At 55.0% G+C, this 18,163-nt stretch overlaps 1 protein-coding gene across 3 annotated transcripts in view; it reads left to right on the top strand.

Annotated features, from left to right (window-relative positions):
* Positions 1-1,886: 1,886 nt before the first annotated feature.
* Positions 1,887-18,163, top strand: part of MYRF (myelin regulatory factor) — a 63,057-nt gene continuing 46,780 nt past the window's right edge. The window contains exon 1 of one of the 3 annotated variants that reach the window (XM_054828116.1): positions 1,887-2,185. In XM_054828116.1, coding sequence (XP_054684091.1) covers positions 2,140-2,185 — 46 coding nt within the window. In that variant the 5' untranslated portion in view covers positions 1,887-2,139. Of the gene's footprint in view, positions 2,186-16,233; positions 16,418-18,163 lie in introns of those variants that run through there. The other 2 variants (XM_054828111.1, XM_054828112.1) reach the window with 2 other exon arrangements.

The raw sequence follows: 18,163 nt of genomic DNA, 5'->3' as shown, positions 1-18,163 counted from the left end.
CTGTTCTTACTTCATAGCGCAGCTAACAGAAACGCGTGTTGTGGTTATGCTGCTCCCCCACGGTTCGTACCTGGAGTATTTATGGGGTCGGTGTGCTGGGGGTGGCAGTCAGTGTGGATCGCATCGTTAGTGGGTTGCTCTCAGAGCGCTTTTCACATCTCGTTAGTGGGACGCTCCGGGGCTGGGAGGGCTGGCTGGTCTGCACGCGGTCGCTGCAGAGGGTTACAAACCCGAGGCAGATGGGTCTCAGGGTCGTTTGCCTTTCGAATCTTTTGATCATCTTTGGACCCAGCTTTAGGGTCTAACGCAATAACAGGCAGAAACTTGTTCTCCTGCCAGCCTGGCCTGTTTACGGGTTCTCTTGCCGCCTTTGACGGTCACCGGTGAAGCGACCCAGAACAGCTTTGGCCTTCCCTTGTTGGTTTATTGCGCCCGAGCAGCTGAAGCTCCAACTCCCTCCTGCCGCTCCTGTAATTCAGTAGCCGTCTCTGAGATGCGTAGGTGATGCACCGTGGTCGCGAGAACAAGACTTAAAGTTGAGCAACGTCGCAGTGAACCATCAGGGATGTTCTGCAAGCGAGACCTGGCCGGGAGCGAGCAGAGACTCAAAGGGGGAGGCTTTCCCGTGCGCCGGTAAGCGCTGAGCTAGGTGCTCAGGTCCTATACGTGCCCGTGAGTGTCTTCTGCTGCGTTCTCAAGCAAAACTTGGGCGTCCAGGGCTGTCTGCTCACCGGGAGGTCTATTCCTGACATCTTCACGCAGGAGGTTCTTGCCGAGCAGCGATAGCGTGCCACTGGGAGGATGGGGAATGCAGGTTGGGGCTTGAATCCTTAGCTGGAGCGTTTAGTTCTGGGGGCTGATCTAACACGGCCTAACGTCTAACCTGGCACTGACCGGATTTAGGTCCGGACCAGCGCTCCGGCTCCCCAGCAAAAATACATTTTTGCTTCCGTCCCATGCAGCTTGCGCCCGAAGATGGGGGAGGTGAGCGTGTGCGCAGGAACAAGGGGCGTGGGGTAACAGAGAATAACAATTGTCTTAATGGAAAGAGAAGAGGGAGAGAGAGAAGAAAAAAGGGCTGTTGAGCTCTTTCTCTCCATCCCTGAAATAATAGACCTATTACTATCCCCAAACCTCGGCCCCCCTCCCCTCCCCAGAGAAGAATTGGTCACTGCACAGCTGTGTGAGCGAGAAAAATATATTTATATATATAAGAGAATCTGCCCTTCTGAATTGGTTTGTGGGGACGGACAAAACCTCATTGTGCGCTTTATCTGCCCAGAAGAGAATGGTCCCACAGTCTGTGGCTGGCAGGGGCTCTGCGTTTGGTTAACTGTGGTCAGATAACTGTAACTTCATTTAGATACTGTACTGTTATTTATTTTATTTTAGGCATTATTCTTGATTGTGGGCACATCTGGGGAAGAAAACACAACTGTCCCTTCCCCCCCAGCCCCGGTGCTGGAAGGATTTGGGTGGAGTTGGGGTTTTTTTTGGGGGGGGGGGGGGAGTGATTTATGGCTGGATTTGAGGGCGGGGGTTGGGTCCGGGGTTGGGGGGGGAATGTAATTTTGGGGGGGAACACCGGGTGTCGGGAGGGCAGGCGGGGAGATGATGCATGCCGTCTGGCGGGGGGGGGGGGGGGGAGCCCCGGGTACCGGGACGGGGCTCTCCCTGCCGGCGGGGGCGCGCGCTGCCCGGCGCGGCCGGCAAAGGGGCGGCGGGAAGAGGAGGAGGAGGAGGAGGAGGAGGAGGAGGAGGAGGAGGAGGAGGAGGAGCGGGGCCGGGGCACGGGAGGGCGGGCAGGCAGGCAGGCAGGCAGGCAGGGAGGGAGGAGCCCGTCGCGGCAGCCCAAGTTTGGGGGGCAGCGCTGGGCGGTGCGCGGCGGAGGCCGATGGGCAGCGGGCGGCAGCGCTCGGTGCCGGTACCGGCTCCGGGACCCCGCCGGAGAGGCGGAACGGGGCGCTGAGGGCGGCAGCAGCGTGTGGGGGGGTGTGGGGGGGTGTCACCTGCGGAGCGGGGAGCGCGGAGCGGAGCGGCCCGGTGTGTGGCACGGCCCGGCCTGGCCCGGCCCGGCCCGGCGGGATGCCCCCCTGCAGGCAGGGCCATTAGCCCGGCCGCCTGGTGCATGGCACAGCTATGGAGGTGGTGGACGAGACGGAAGCTCTGCAGCGGTTCTTCGAAGGTAAGGGGCTCCCTCCCCGCCGAGTCCCGCCGCGGCCCGGCCCAAGGCAGGGCACGGCAACCGGTTCGGGTGCGACATCCCCGGTGCACGGCGGGGCCCGAGCCGGAGGTCGCGGCACGCCGAGGGCCGGGGAGCGCGTCGCGTCCTACGTTGGGGCGTCCGCCACCGCCCCGGCGAGGACCTCGGCACGGCACTCGCCGGTCCTCGGAGCGGGCTCCCGGCAGCGGTTCCGCCGTAGGGATCGCAGACGTCGCCACGGGGCCGAAGCGCTGGCCGCCCTCTCTGCTCGCCGCAGGGCCGGTGGCCTCCGTACCTGGACGCGGCGTGTGGGAAGCAGGCTCGCTGCTGGGGGAATCGCTCCTCTCTCGTCGAGGAGATAGCCGATCCTAGATCGGGGCGTCCAGCAGCGGACCCCACGCCGTCTCCTGATCGGTGTCCGTAGGTCGGTGCCGTCCAGCCGGAGCCCGGACCCCTTTGGGCACCGCGTGTCTGCGGATCAGAGTCTCCTTCCCATCGGTGCAAACCAAAGGTGGTTTTTACTGAAACCAACGGTGGAAAAGCGATTGCAAAGAGAATTTGGCCTCGTGGTAGCTCAGGGGTTGGTAGGGCCGAACTGTGTGGCTGGGGAGGCGTTGGGACCCCTTTGTTTTCCCTCCTTTGGCTCGGCGTTTCTTCTCCCCGGTCTGGCTTTGTTGGCACGCTTCGCTCTTCCTTGTTGACAGCGTTGTCGCTTTTTCTTTCTCGCTCGTTGTCTTTGTTTCTCTCTTTGTGGTGCTGCGCCCCGCACCGCGTGCCCCTCGTTCTCTGGTGGGCCGTTGGCCAAGCGGAGGTTTCGGTTGCGTGGGCTGTGCACCTTGGCGTGAGCCCCTGGCACGGAAATACGCTGGTCGTGGGGGATCAACGCGCCCATCCTAGCGAGGCTCCGTTGCGTCAACGTGTCCCGTTGCCGGTGGCAGAGCTGGGACCTGTTGAGGTGGATCCCTGTCCACGGAGAAAGTAACTGGTTGCGCGGACGAGTCGGCTCTGGAGTTTGGATCCCCTCCAGAGTCCTCGTGCTGTGCTTCGGCAGCGGTGGGATCGGGCGGCGTGCTGCCTGCTCCGCTGAACTGCTCGCTCAGCGTCGCCTGGCGTGCTTGGGGTGGGAGGACTGTGTCCCTTCCGTTTCTTTGGCCGGTGGAAGGACTTAACCTGGGGAGGAAAGCGAAGATGTGCCACGAGCAGATGAACTTCTTGGGAGCGAACAGAGCCTCAAGCTGCTTACTTCTCACTTTCCTCTCTTCTGGTATCCGTGTGTGATGCCTCGGTAACGCGTCTCTTCTTCAAAGGAAAAAGCATCCCCTGTTTGCTCTAACCGTGACTCTGGATTCCCGGGAGCGACAGGATTAGCGAGGATGGGAAGCCTCGCCACGCGGGCTCTTATCGTGTGCTCCCAGACTCTGTTCTCCTCAGCCTTCAGGGGAGCTTGTTTTGGTTTTAGGGTTTCACTTGGTCCAATCTCCTAAATCCTGCCCACCCACCTCCTGTTCTCTGGGCACCGAGCACCTCCCTGGCATCCTGCACAGCCCGTGCTCAGCGCCCCGATGTTATTTACAGGCATTCGACTTCAAGTGTTTGTCTCTGTTTGTAGAAATGGGATTTTTCTCTCTCCCTCAGAGCATCTTTTTATAGGGTGCAGGGTTTCTTTGTCTGTCTTGTTCTTTCTGGGTGCTGTGGGTGATCCTGCTTGAGCAGGGGCTTGGACAACATGACCTCAAGAGGTCCCTGCCAACCCCAACCATTCTGGAATTCTTTCCCTCTTTTTTTCTTCCTCTTTCCCTTTTTTTTTTTTCCCCTTCTTTCCCTCTCTTTCTATCTTTCTCCTTTCAAACTAAAACCATCTTGTCCCTGTAAAAACCCAGAGTGAGGGAAACTGGGGCTGAAGGATATTTCTTAGCCTCTGCTATTTGCTTACTTGGAGAACTCCTTTTTTAGAACTTCTCCAAGCTTCATTTTTTTTCTTTTTTTTTTTTTTTTTTTGTGGAGCCCGACGTGGCTGTTTATTTCGTTTGGGCAGCTAGATCCCTTCGGCCGTGTTATTCAAGAGCATCTGTTACAACACAGTGTTTGAGGGGAAGAGGAGAAAGTTTTACCGCGAAGGATCGCTGCTCGGGTCAGTTCACGCAGCGAGGGAAGAAACAAGGTTCTTTCCTTTTGCGCACGCTTTACTCGTGGTGCTCTGAAGGAGTTTGCGGCCGAACTGATCCTCTGTTGTTTGGAAGCGGAGGTCAGTGCCTTAAATTGCTAGCTTTGCAGCACGGAGTCAGATTTGCCCTGGAATCTCGCTGTCCTGAAGGATTAATGGTTTCTGGGCATGTAATGTAGTGGTGAACAATTTACAGGAATAAATTCATTAGCAGAACTGATTCTTCGCTACCTCATCCCTTCTTTAAAAGGCGTCTGCTGCTTCCCTTCCTGGGGGGAGCACGTGCTCGAACCATGTTTTTCTCTTACCGTGAAATATTTTTTCTTCTCGCAGATCGCCTTCTCGCCAAGTGGAGATTTTACGCTAAGGGGATTTCTTCCTCTGCGCTGAAAACCCTGAAATAATTTGGGAATTCCTTTTCCTTTGCTCGGTTGTGATTTGCACGGGATCCGAGCCTGCTGTAAGCAACCCCGCCATATTTAAGAGTAATCCTCGTGTAGCGCTCGGTATTTCAAAGTGTCAGACGAGGATTAACCGGGCTCTTCTTGCAGACTTTTGGGGAGTGGGGGCTGTGCTGGCTGAGGTGTGGAAGAGAGTTGGTGTCTGTGCCGATTCCAAATCCTGGCGTTTGGCTGTCGCCGGCAACGGTGCGGCAGGTCGCAGAGCGGGGCTCGTTTCGGGGAGCGATTTGGGGTCCGATTGCCCCCCGCTCTGGTTTTCTCAGAGAACCTTTATTTTCATAAGGAGGGCTCTCGGTGTTTGCTTGGGCAGGATATCCGTATTTCCCTGGAATGCAGCTGCCTGCTCTTTGGGGGTGAGATCTGAGACATGGCGAGGACGGAGAAGCAGAAGAACGATGTGAAAAGGCTGGGGCTTTGCTCTGATGTTTGGGAAGGGACGAGGGAAAAGCAAACACGGCGTCTCAGAGGAGATGGGTCGGGCATCGCTTCACACCCTCCTGGGATGAAGATGCCGTGAGCGCGAGCCCGGCCGGCAGCGCGGCCTCTCAGAGTCCTCGAAGCGGGTCTGTCCCGCGTTAGGAAGATCATCGCTGCCCTGGTTTGTCTTAGCACGGCAGGAAAACGCGTTTGGTGGTGCCCAGGACCATCCTGCCGAGCAGAGCTTGGGCAGGCAGAGGGTGTGGGATGCTGGGGGTTCTGGCAGTGGAGGTAAAGGAGCTCGGTTTGGTCTTTCCATAGTGTTTACCCAGAGCATTTGTATTTTGTATCAAAGGAAAAGTAGGGAGTTGAAAGCGTCTGACCCTTGGCTGGCATCTTGCTAGAAACCTTACCTTCCTCCCTGCCTACCACTCGCGTAAGGGAAACAGTTACGACAGAGCTCAGCTATTCGGGATCCCTCTCTCTCTCGGCTAATTTATGAGATAAGAGGTTGTTAAAGAATGTATAGCGGGAAAGATGTGCAGAGCAGGGCTCGGGGGGCAGGGGAGTGGGCGGTTTGGCAGATGGCTGAATGGGGATAAGGCAAGAACCGGAGAAAGAACAGCCAGCGCTAAAAGTTTGGAGGGTTTTGGGTTGAGCTGTGGTTGGGACAGACAGCAGTTGGTTAAACAGAAAGGGCCAGATTTCAGCGAGGGCATGCCGGTCCTGTGAAACGAAGCAGCTCTTTACAATCCTTCCCCAAGCGCAAAGCGGCCGGAGCACTCGGAAACGCGTGTCTGTGCGCGCACCCTCATGGTGGGGTGAAGCATCCCTGAGCCGGAGGGGCTCTGCGGTGCCGGTGACCCCCCCCCCACCCCCGTGACTTACGGCTCGCTGGGGGTTCCCTGAACCACGGGGACAGTTTCAGTTTCTGCCAGGCAGGAGGATTGCAAAAAGGAGTCACGGAGGAGCAAGGGACTGCTTTGGACTCTTCCTGGCTGCTGCGGGGTGCAGAGGGGAGAGCAGTGGGTTCTCGCGGTTGAAGGCAGCAGTAGACCACAGAGGCTGTGGTGTCCGTCGTGGTGTTGGCCGGCAGGCAGACCCCCCCCCCAAACCAGGACAGCTGTATGGTTTTTAGGTACCTGGGCTTGGCATAGCAACGTGACTACGGCAGATCTCAGCATCTAGTTTCTTTTGAATTACATGAGAGGACGGCTTTTTTGGGAGCTGGGCTTCGTGCTCGCTGTTCACCTGCCCAGTGGCCGTCTCCCCCTGCATCCCCCAAACGCATCTTCGATCTCTGATGCCGTGCTGCGGAGAGCCTTTCCTGCACCGCTTGCACGGGAACGGGGGGGATGCTGTGGAGAACGAAAAGCGCGACGTGATCTTTGCCGCGCGTCGCTGCGGGTGCTCTGTGCCTCGACCCGGCTCTGGGGAGGAGCGGGGCTGGCGAAGCGGTGGCTTTGCAGGGTGACAGTCTCTCCGGGGCCTGGCTGGTGCGGTGGGGAAGGTAAGAGGCTTTGCGCGGAGCGCTTTGCTGGACGGAGTTAGCCCGTGACAGAATGGTCCTGGGGAACCTGGTACAGCACAAACACATGACCATCCCTCCTGGTAATCCCCTCGCAGACCCAAATCCCAGCGTTGTAGCAGCAGCCTCCCAGCCTCCTCCCTGGCCCTCCCATTCTTCCCTGGGGGAATAGAAAAACCAGCAGCAGCAGCCCTGGGACCTAGACAAGCTGAGCTAGGCAGCATGACGACAGAGGGGGAGAGCAGGGACGCGGCGGGAGCTTGACGTCTGCTCTCACCATGCTCAGGATGCGCTGGATCCGAGCAGGTAACAGCACAGATCCCCCAGCCCTTCCACGGCTCAGCTTGCTTTCCCCTCTGCCTCTCCATCTCTCTTTCCAGCGTGAGTATTTTCTGGTCCTCCTCTCCCTGCCCTCTTATTTCAAGCTTCCCCTGCCCACCCGACTCGGCGCCTGCCTCTGGTCAGCACGTGCCCTCAACAAGAGAGGCAACGTGAGGATGCTGGTGAGCCCGGCTCCATCCTGGGGCCTAAGCAGAGGAGGGAAGAGAGAAAAACGTTCCCTCGGGCTCATCTGCAGCGCTTGGCTGAGGCACGGGGGGAAGCTGCCACCTCCATCCCAGCAGGACCAGCAGCAGGAGGTTCCCAGAGTCTCCAGCCAAAGCCCTCATCCTCGTCCGCTCCTAAGGGCACGGCTAATCCGGAGCAGTCTGCCGCTTCCAACGTGGTCTTGCGACCCTTCTGGTACTTCTCTGGGGTCTGCCCTCTCTCCCCAGTTTCCCCAAAACTTCTTTTTCCCTGGATGAGAAAAGGACAGGAGACATCTAGATGGAGTAAGGCCAGAGAGCTGTTGGTAGGAGGGTGGATCCCTCAAGATGTCTGATAAGAGGTGGGTTGTGATTCAGAAAGAGCGACGTGAGCACACGCCCGCGGAGGCTCCGTCGGCGATGGAGAGAGGTACTTTGCCCGTGTTCTGGTTAATGTATCTTCCACGGGTTGGTGTCCTGGGAGCGATGCCTGGACACGGACCAGGAGGGGGTTTGGGAGGAGGGAGCAGGAAGAGGTGACCGTCGGGGCAGATTAGAAGGGAGTCGCGCTGGAGGTGTGACCGGGCTGATGGAAATGGGCTCCTTGGTGACTCAGAAATCCGGCTGACCCGCGCTGCTCCCTCTGCCTGGACTGGGATTGCGCAAGGGCTGATGCGTGCAAGGATGTGGGGAAGAGACGCCGGTCAAGAAGGAGCCTTGCTGGGGGGCCGGATGGGCAGGGTTTCCCTCTGCTCCCTCACCCTTTTCTGCTAGGGCAGAGCGTTCGCTCGGGCTGGCCGTCTGGGGCCAGGGTCATCCCAGCTGCAGTACGCGTGGAATAACCCGTCCCCTGGGCACGGGTGGGCTGGCGAGAGCTGGGCAGTGCCTGGGGAGGTGCAACCCCACCTGGGTGGTGCGTGGGGAAGTTGCTGTCTCCATTGGGCCTTCTGCCGCCTCGTCATAGTTCAGTGGTCTTCTCTTTGCTTTCTGCTTTCACCCCATGGGCGCTGAGGGAGAAATAAAACCAGAAGAGACCTTTCAAAGAAGGGAGAGGGATGGGGCCATGCTGTACTTGCTGCCTTCTGGTTAGGGTTCTCGTGGATTCCTCCCGCTGGGACGAGACCCGAGTGATCTGGAGCTGGGGGGGCCGCGCTAGGAGGGTGCCAGGCTGCGTGCCTGGGTGTCTGTCCTTCCTCTGCGCTGCCCAGACAGGGTCCTAGCCCATGGCTTGGCATCCCTCCAGTCTATCTCTGCCCAGGGATTTCCCTGCCTGCGGATAGCATTGCTCCGGTGGAGCTTGCTGGGTAACCCCCTTGCCTCTTTCCAGTAGCGTTGCTGATCGGACTTGGACTTTGCGCTCGCTGATAAGAACCCCAGTGAGCTAAATGTGTCTGAGGAATGATTAACTAGCGTGTGCGTTGCCAGAGGACAGGGGAGCAGCTGTGACTGGAGACACAAACAGGCTTGTGGCTTTTGGGCCCGAGCTGGTGCTTGCCAGATGCCCCTCCCGTGCAAGCAGCTCACGGGGCAGCATTCTTCGGGAGAGAGAACCCACGCCGTGGCCTCCTTGGTGCTCTCCAGGAGAGCACCGAGAGCTAGGGATGGACAGGGAGGGATGAGACTGTGTCAGATCGGCAGGGGAGGTGCAGAGTCCAAGGGAGGATACGGCCGCTGTGTTGGAAAAAGTAGAATTACTCTTAGAAGTAGAGGGTGGATTGTGCTGGACACCACACTTGGCTATCCGGTGGCTCCCACTTATGGTTTCATGGATATACCTTCTTATTCGTACCGACTGGCACACTTTGGCATACCCTTGCTTATCCTCCAGACCTTCCTGTCCCGTTGGCACCGTTTACCCCGCAGAGCAGGGACAGGGGACATCTTCTATCTGATTTGGTGGAGGTGGCCGGCGTGGTCAGCCCAGGACCCTGTGCTCCCCGACGTCTTCCAGCACACCCTGGAGCGCGTTCAAGGCATGTTTGAATGAAAGGCTTCCTTCCCGAGGGAAAATGTAACGTGATACTCAGGGTCCACCACTTATCTCGCTGAACTTTGTCTGTTTTGATGCAGTTACTCAAAATGGCGAAAGGGAGATCTGGGAGCGGGGCTGGGGAGAGGTGCCGGGTTTGTTGTGGAATGAGAGTGAACGCTTGCGGATTTTGCTGGCTTTTGGGGTGGTGGGGAGGAGGGCTGGTTGGAAAAGCCAAGGCTGGAGTTTTAAACGGCCTCGGTGTGCTCGGATCCGGGATTTGAGGGCTGAGGGTAGGGTGAACCAGGGGGAGCAGTCCTGGGGCTAGGGCCGGTGTGCAGGGCTGCAGGCAGCAGTGGGATCATTCCCTCTGGTTTCTCAGCCTCTCTGGCTTATCCTACATTTTCTTTTTCCCCCCACTCTTCCCTATCCCTCATCCCTTTTGCTCTACCCGGTCTTCTTTTCTTCAGCTGCTTTCGTCATTTGTTTGCAGCGTATTGAAGGAGATGTACTGAATTACGGCCGAAGGGATTGCAAACTGCATCAGTAGGAAGAGCAAAAAAAAAAAAAAAGCGGGGCTGTGATTGCAGACCAGTGTGTAGTGTGAATAGCGACTGAGCGGGCTAGCTGAAGCAGTGTGGGGTGGGACCTGAAGCGAAGAAGGAGCTGATAGGCACGTGCAACGCCAACAGCCGTGGTCTAGCTTTGGTGAGATCTCTGCTTTTTTAAAAAACAGTAATTAAAGACATTTTTGCTTGGACTGATTTTTTTTTTTTCTTATTATTATTATTTTGTGTAGAGTCTTTTGTCATCACCCCAACATCACAGCAGCATGTTATCCTGGGAAACTGGGAGTGCCAAATTGATCTGGAGAAGAAGATGGTAACTGGTGGGGAGGACGCAATGCAGAGGGCGTGGGGGTGGGCATGGGACAAGACTTGTGGACGGCACAGGTAGGGTTTCCAAAAGAGTTGGAAGCCTAATTCCCGCAAGCGGTCTGCTTTGATGGCAAGGACCACAGAGCGTGCTGAGCCGCTCTTGCTTGCAGCCTTGAGAAGCGGGCGTGATATAAAGAGTACGTTCAACTTAATTTGGAATACGAAGATTCGCTTAGTTTGTGTCTGACAATACTTATTCATCAACAACTATCATTTATTTTTAATCTCGTGCGCTGATTACACCTGACTGCTAGAAATCTAGGTAAACAGGAAACGGAACAACTTATCAGCCTGCTTGATCTTGGCTTATCTCGTCTGTTGTGACAAGCAATGGTTATGGACATTGATTCAATAAAGCACTAAAAAGTGCGCTTTGACTTTATTGGAAATGAAACACCTGCTTAAGTAAAGCAAAAGCTTAAAAACTGGGCATTATAAGGGCCATCAAACCATTTCATAGTTGGCTGCTCACTGATAATATAGTCAATGTTCCGCTCAGTGTAAGAACAGAAACGATCTTTTCCCTGATGAGGTCCCATCCAAATCAAACTCTGAAGTCAATGAGAAGTTCTGGGTAGGGGAGTAGGAGGACTTCTGTCCATCTCCCCTCCTTCCCTCCCATTTCTTTTGATTCAGTCTTTGGAAAGGGGTATTGGAATGGAGAGGTGGATGGTGATGAGTTTTCACATGCAGCATAGCGGAATGTGTAGTGAAGAGAGACGGGTGATAAATGATGGTTCAAAACTCAACTCGTTGGTGTTGAGGGGCTAAAGGGACACAAGAAACAACAATATGGGGACCTGCGGAGTTGAGGACAGGAATGAGAAGTTTGAGTGCTGGAGGTTGTGCGGGTGTGCAGGGGCTTGGGAAGAGGAACTGGTCAAAAGTCACCCCAATCCAACAGGATGGTCTTGTGGAACATCAGGGTTAGGGACCTTTCCTACTCCTCTGCTTTTAGATACAGGTACTGCGGCTCTGTCACACCCAGGAGGCATCTGTGGATGCAATAGATCATGGATACCACTGATAGAGATTTTTACTGAGTTTTTACCGTGAATTTTCAGCACAGTTTTTTCTTAATTTAGTCAAGGCACAAACTTGTAGGTGATCATGACATTGGACCAAGTTTGGCTTTGAAAGAGATGAGAAGGGTACCAGTCACAGCTGTGATGTGTAGTAAAGCTGATACCAGCCACCACAAATACCTACCAGCACTGGCCGTGTCAGGAGGACATAATGCGTAGGCTGGAATGCTTTCAGGTGGCTCTCAAGGAGAGAAGTAGTGGAATTTACTGGGCTTTTTTATTTAAACCCTCTTCTCTGCTGTTTTGGAAACCAAACCACACTGAGAGTGAGCTTTGAGAACTAGATAGTAGGAATGAGATGGAGAAAGTTGGTCTGATGTGTCCTTGGTTTGTGTTTTAAGATGCGGGTTGATCAGCCAGTGAGCAATCAATGTTGGCGAGTGAAAAGGGGACGCGAGCTCCCAGGTTGCTCCCTGGGGATAGTCACCGCCTGAAGAAGACTTGCAGAGGTCTCTGTTTTTGCAGAACTAAACCCCAAGTTTGTAGAAGTTGTTTCTTCTTTGATCAGCCCGTTGTTTAAATGGCTTGGGGTGGTGTTTGTTGGTTTAAGGCTTTTTGTCAGTGCAGGAGAGCCGCGTTCAATCTTCTTTTGCCGTTTCGCAAACTTTATGGCGCTCAATAAATCCAGAGGCTTTGTGTCGATGAGCAGTTGGGAAGTCTTATATTGTTAAGGTGTTTGTCCTCCTTGCTGGTTGAGTTGCAACCTCTTTGGACTGGCAGCGGGAGACAGGCCTGGCCCTGAAGTCTTTATGGTTCAGGTGAAGCGTGGAAGAGTGGAGAGATGAGCCCTCCCCACTTACGGAGGGAGCTAAGGACCACCTGGGATAAAGCCACCTCTCCGCTCTTCTTATCCCTGGCTGCTCCTCTTTTCTTGCGTGCTAATTTCATAAGGCCCAGGCAGTGGCAGTAAGTCTTTCAATAAAATTACCTTCTGATTTTCCTTGCTTTGACAGTATCGTTTCTTAAAATAAAGGTGCTTAACTGAGTTTCAGGTTAGAAGGAACTCTCCGATCTTCTAGCCTGGCCCATATAACAGCTTTGAGCAATGCAACCTCCCGCTGAAATTGTGGAGGAATAATAGGTTTGGTGGGGTTTTACTGCCACAGAGAATTTATCTATGAGATTGAGGTTAAGATCCTAGCTTTGCCAGGAGAACTGTGGGGCTTCTCATCACATGTGGTTGTGGGTTTGTGTTTCAACTGTAAAAAAAAAACCCCAAAACCCAACCAACCAACCAAAAACTCCATAGCTCTGGTTTGAGGCTTTTACAAGAAGGAATCTGTCCTGATGAACTGTGAGATACGGGTCAGTCTCTGCCCTTGGCTCAGCCCTGAGAGTCTGTGTGGGCTGAGGACTTCTCTGAGGGACTGGAGAAGTCAGAGAGACTTAGTGCGGATTGTCAGAAATTGTCAGGAATTCCTTTGTTTCTGTAGTAAGCTTTCTTAAAAAAAGCCAAAGGAACAAATAAAACAACAACAGAAGTTTCCGACAAGAGGATGGCGTACAGGTCCGTTAGCACCTGGGTCTGACTCGCTGGCTGGTCCCAGGACGGGTCTCTACGAAGGACAGTTGTGTGTCTGTCCTGGCAGAGGCTAGGTCTGCCAGCTTCTTCCAGCAGATCTTCAGGTCTGCGTGCTCTTTTCTCGAGGGATGAGCAGGGGTCTCCTCCAGACAAAACACTGCGCACGTCTGCAGATATGTTTCTGTTCTGGGCTGTGCCACCGTTTTACAGCACGGATCCGGGCAGTTCCCTGCTGCTTTGCCTGTGTCAGCCCTTTCTCTAACAGACTTGTACGGTTTTGGGGCACGATCCATCTCTTCCTTTCTTGTATCCGCGTAGCCCCTTGCACAAGCGACTACGCAAAAACAAGAGGCCGGTAAAGTTGGGAATTTCTTTCGCCCCGCGTGGGCAGAGGTGTCGCAGGGATCAGCGCCGCGGTTGTTCCGTACGTGTGGACTGTCCTTCTGGGAAAGAGTCCGCTCGGCAATCCCTTCCGGTGCGTGCCGGCGTGCGGGAAGAGGCGATGGGGGCGGCGTGGTGGCGGTACCTTGGACAGCAGTGCTGTCCTGGCAGGACCTTCTCCGGCCAGGAGGTCTGCTCCAAGCCCTAAGGACACGGCAGGGTCAGCCCCTGCACGACGGCTGCAGCCTGTTACCCGTTTGCTAGACGCAGTTGGGTGGAAGAGCTCCAGCAAGTTCACCGGAGCACCTGGAGAGAGGTGAGTCCCGTTTAATTCAGCTCTAGACCTAAGGCATAAGCGCCAACGTGCTTCGCTAGGGACGCGGCGTTGCTCTTCCCTTGCCTCGTGTGCGTCAGCAGACTTCTCGGAGGGACCCAGGAATCTGCAGAAGGGGAAAGTGACTTTTCCATCGTGGCAGACCCCAATCTGCATGACAAACCTCCAAAAGAAGCGGAGCGGGGGTCTGGCGGGGGACGAATCCTGGCTGCAGGGTACACTCGTGCTGTTCCAAAAGAAAGCGGGGAAACAAAGCTTAGGAAACTTCAGCAAAGTGGGCTGTGCTGTCTTGGGCGAGTTTTGGGTGGCTGAAACTCTTCTTGGCTCAGCTTTCTCCCCCAAAATTGGTCACAGTCACCACCACAGCAATTGCAGCCTTTTAGATCACCTTCCGTTCATAGCTCCCGGCGTTGGTCATAGGTAGTGTGGAATTGTCCTACAGCCTTTGGAGGGAGGTTAGCTCCAGAAGAAATGTTAGCTCTTCTGAGGTTAAGGAACGGTTTGTCACTTGTGTGTCAGCTTCCAAGGAAGCTCCTTTCACAACTGGGGCTGGCTGAAAGACTTGGGGCAAGGCATGAACCCAGCGTGCTGTGCTAGGAGGAGGTGTCTGGTGGGAGCGGGACGACGTCAGTGCTCTCCCTGCTCCCCTTCCATGGACAAACTCATGACTTATGGAGCTGAAGTATGGTGCTGTGAATTAATTTTGCTAATAGAACTCTCTTGGGAGGATCGGTGGACTACAGCGAGGATAAGGGAATAGGAAAATATTGTCAAAAGTGTTCCTAAACTGCCAAAAATCTTAAACCAGCTTCTAATCACTGAGTTACCTCTGAAACCTTTGTCTGTAACTCAGTGAGGTGGAGAACCTGAAGGACAGTCGAGCAGTGAGTGGGCCGTGGTCGTGGGTTTCTGCGCTGAGAAGGTTTGGTTTGTCTCCCTGAGCTTCTTGTATCTGTTGAGACACTGTCTGCTGCCTCTGCGTTGTGTTCAGTCCAGAGCACCGTGGGCTCCTCAACTAGGAGGCACCTCCAAGATACCCGAGAGGTAGAATTGCTCCTAGAGCATCTCTTTGAGGGTCTTTTTTTTTTTTTTTTTATAGTTTCCAAAAGATGGTGACCAGTAATGTTAATATTCATATTTATTGCAGGCCACGGGCCTGCCGTGGCTGTGCTTTGCAAGCATGGAGGAGCAGATGCTTTCCTAAAGCTTCTTGCGCATCCTGAGCGGCGTTATTTCCACCTTTTCCCAAGTCTCTCCAGTATTTCCACGCCCTCTTCCAGACAGACAGAGCTGGGCTGCCGATTCCAGCAGCGGTATGCAGAAAGGGAAATGCAGGACCGTTTCTCTGTTTTCTGCTCGATGGTCCCCTCGTGCACGGAGAACTCTGCAGTCACCGTCAGAGCTGCCGGCGCTGTGTCGAGGGCTTGCGCGGCCGAGGTTAGTCCTGAAAACCGGAGCCTTTCATTTAATATTTTTTTTTTTTTTTCCCCCAGCAGATCCCCAGCCTGTACGTGCTACTTTTGGGTGATTATCTTGCCTCTTGCTTTGTTTCTGTGCAGCGGACAGATTGCTGGCACTCACCGGGTGATTCAAGCGGCTCTGTAAGAATGAGGGGCTGGTTTTTTCCCCTCCTTTCTTTGCTCTCCCACCAATATGCGTGCCACCTTCCAGCTTTGCCAGTGGAGAACAGCAATAAAAACCATACCGAGTGGCTTTGGCCCGGGTGCCACCCCCTGGGAGTCTCTGCTAGTAACCCCTCTGCTCTTAGCCATTGTATTTTAGCTCTGTGTTTGATCTCTCCGGTGTTCTCCCTGTCCGTTCCACGCGGGAGAGGTTTCTAATCGGGATGTCGATGGGCTGATATTGGAACTGACAACGCGGAGCCCAGCAGACCTCGGGGTGTGTTGTCGCACAGGCACCTCGCTAACAAATCTACTCGGCAGCCTAAAGATGCTGGGGGTACCACAAGCATCGAGGGAGATGATGAAAAGTGGATTTTTGCAGAAAAGCCAGGCTTTCTGCTCCATTTCTGATAAAGTCAGCCCAAGCGCTGTGGTTCAACCCAGCCGGGGTTGTGGCCCTTGTTTTTGGGGAAAGCAAAAGGTGATGCATCTGAGGGAAAATAATTCCAAATGTAGATATTGAAAGGGAGAGAGAGACAGCCTCCCTGCCGTGACCGATGCTGCGGTGGCAATGGGAAGCACAAGCACGGGGACTGACGTGCACGGGCTGGGGACAGTCGCAGGAGAGAGATCACGTCGGGACGGGAGGAGTTGACCCGTGAGCAGCTGTGGTTAGAAGATAGCGAACGTCCCAGCCGTGAAATCCTCGTGCTGTTTAGCACAAGGGGCGCTGGCCGTGAGTGGAGATAAGGAGGGGAGCACTCGGGTCGGCTCGCAGGAGGGCAGCCGGGCTCGGAGGAGTGTGGGGCTGCAGCATCGTCTCCCGAATGGAAGCGATAAGTCCAGACGCGCGGGGCAGAGCCCCGAGGAGTGAGCTGGGTATGAATGACCTTATGCTGGCCTGGACAGAAGGCTCTAAGAGGTCTTTTAATCTATTGATCTAATGACTCATACAATTTGTGTAATTTCCTTGCCTTCCCGCTCTCCCCTCATAACTCGGCTCTTTGTCCCAGTTCTGGCTGGCAGCAAGACGGACTTGTTCGCTCGGGACCTCCACGCCGCTTTGCCCAGCAGGTGCCTTAAACCCACAGCAGCAGCAGCAGCAGCAGCAGCAGCAGCAGCAGCAGCAGCGTGTCATCTCTGCTCTGCTGGAAGGAGCTGGGTGAGCGGTGCCGGGAAGCAGCAGCAGCACCTACTGCCTGCTGTCCTCCGCGCTGGAGGGAAGACGGAGCGGAGGAGGGATGGCTCCCAGAGGTCTGCCTGGGCCAGGTACCAGGACAGGGCTTTCGATGTAGCTTGCAGGTCCCTGACCTTCCTCGTGCGTCCCTTCCGCGCTCGGTCCTTTGAGAGAAGGTCTTACCCGTCGTCATCCGTCCTCATGCTTCTGCCCCCGTAGCTCGAGCAGTGCAGCCCGGAGTTTATCTCGCTTCGGGCGCATCTCGCCCTTATTTCAGTCCCAGCGTTTGCCTCCGCTTGGCTAACGCGTGGAGACGACTCGTTCTGCGCATCACGAGCCCGAGGAGCTGTTCTGCCTGCGGGAATGTGTGCGGTCAGTGCCTCCCCGGGTCCGGGGTGACCTCCTCATCCTCTGCTCCGTCTGCTGCCCTCCCCACGCAGCGTCCTCGAGCAGCGTGCCAGGCACCTTCCCTCTTGGTTTGTGCCGCTCCAGACAGCACGCTGCTTTGAAGTGAGACCCAGAACACACAGAGAGCTTGCCGGGTGGATGGGATCCAAGCAGCACGTTTGGTATCTGATTTGTATTGTCTGGTAACTGTTTGCTAAATCCCTGGTGCAGGAACTATGTTCTGGTGCAGGAGACAGCTCAGTCAGAGAATGCAAACACCAACTTAGTACGTTATTTTTTTTTTTTAAAAAAAGAAACCTCAGTTTCAGTCTGAAAGCCTGTATGGAAATAGCCAGCATGGCAGTAATCCCTAGGGATTATATTTTTTTTTTTTTAAATAATTATTTCAATTGCATCGTTACTTGTTATTTATTGTGGGTGGCTAGAGAAGCTTAGCTCAGGAAAAAGCAAAGCATGAAGGTGACTGAGCTAGTCCACACGCACCTTGTTGAAAAATAGCTTTCTTGGAGCAGAGGGCTCTTTAGTCTGGTAGTTAAGAGTATGGAGATGCATCGTGCAAACTAAGATGAGGAACTAAAGGGTGGGAGTGGATTAGTGGGGCCCCTTCCTCAGGAGATGAATTAATCAGATGAAGCCTAATTCAGAATTGCATCTGTCCGAAGGATGTGTCCTCTACAGTGGGAAACTCTGGCTTTGGTGGGGGACACCTGAGTAAAATTCTGTGGTCTGCGTGATTCGGGGTTATAACGGTTGGTATCGTCTCAGGATGGATGAAATCAGAGAGAAGTAGCGTCCATCCCTCTCTCAGGAGCACCAGAACTCCCAAGCAGGGCACACCAGCTCGTGAATCAACCCCGAACAGCAGCCAAGCGGCAGAGCAGGAGGGATCTCGCCGGACCATTTACACCCAGCCTGCGGCGGCTGCGGGAGCGCCTGCGAACGCACCCTTCGTACCCCGCGGCTGCTGAGTAAGACTTAAACCGCTGAAGCAGGGTGCGTTGAATCTCTTCCTTGCTTCCTCCTTGGGGAAAGAAGCGACTGCCCTGTGCCTGTGTGCCTGACCGGTCCGCTTCTCTCGGTCGCGTTGCTCCGCTCTCGGACCCCGGGAAGTGGCCGCGGGGGCTTGGGAGGTTTGTGCCCCGTGTGCAGCAGAGGTAGATGAGGAACTAACTGCAGCGATGGAAGAGGAAACCCGACGACGTAAGAAGCTTTTGGTGCCCTTTGTGATTTTCGCGGGAGTCGATTCTGCAGCAAATCGTCTTGCAATGTCACGCCGAGAGCAAGCAAGCGCTGTACGGTTGCACGTCCCGGTGGTGTGAGAAGAAGGAAAAGCCCGATGACCTGACGCTCCTGCTTGTGAAAGTTCGGTGTCGGTTGCACAAAAGTACCGATGGCCCTCCCCAAGCCCTGGCGCAAGGCCCATCCAGATA

The sequence above is a fragment of the Grus americana genome, chromosome 5 (genome assembly GCF_028858705.1).
Source record: "Grus americana isolate bGruAme1 chromosome 5, bGruAme1.mat, whole genome shotgun sequence".
Taxonomy (NCBI): domain Eukaryota; kingdom Metazoa; phylum Chordata; class Aves; order Gruiformes; family Gruidae; genus Grus; species Grus americana.
This window is presented reverse-complemented; position numbering and strand designations above follow the sequence as displayed.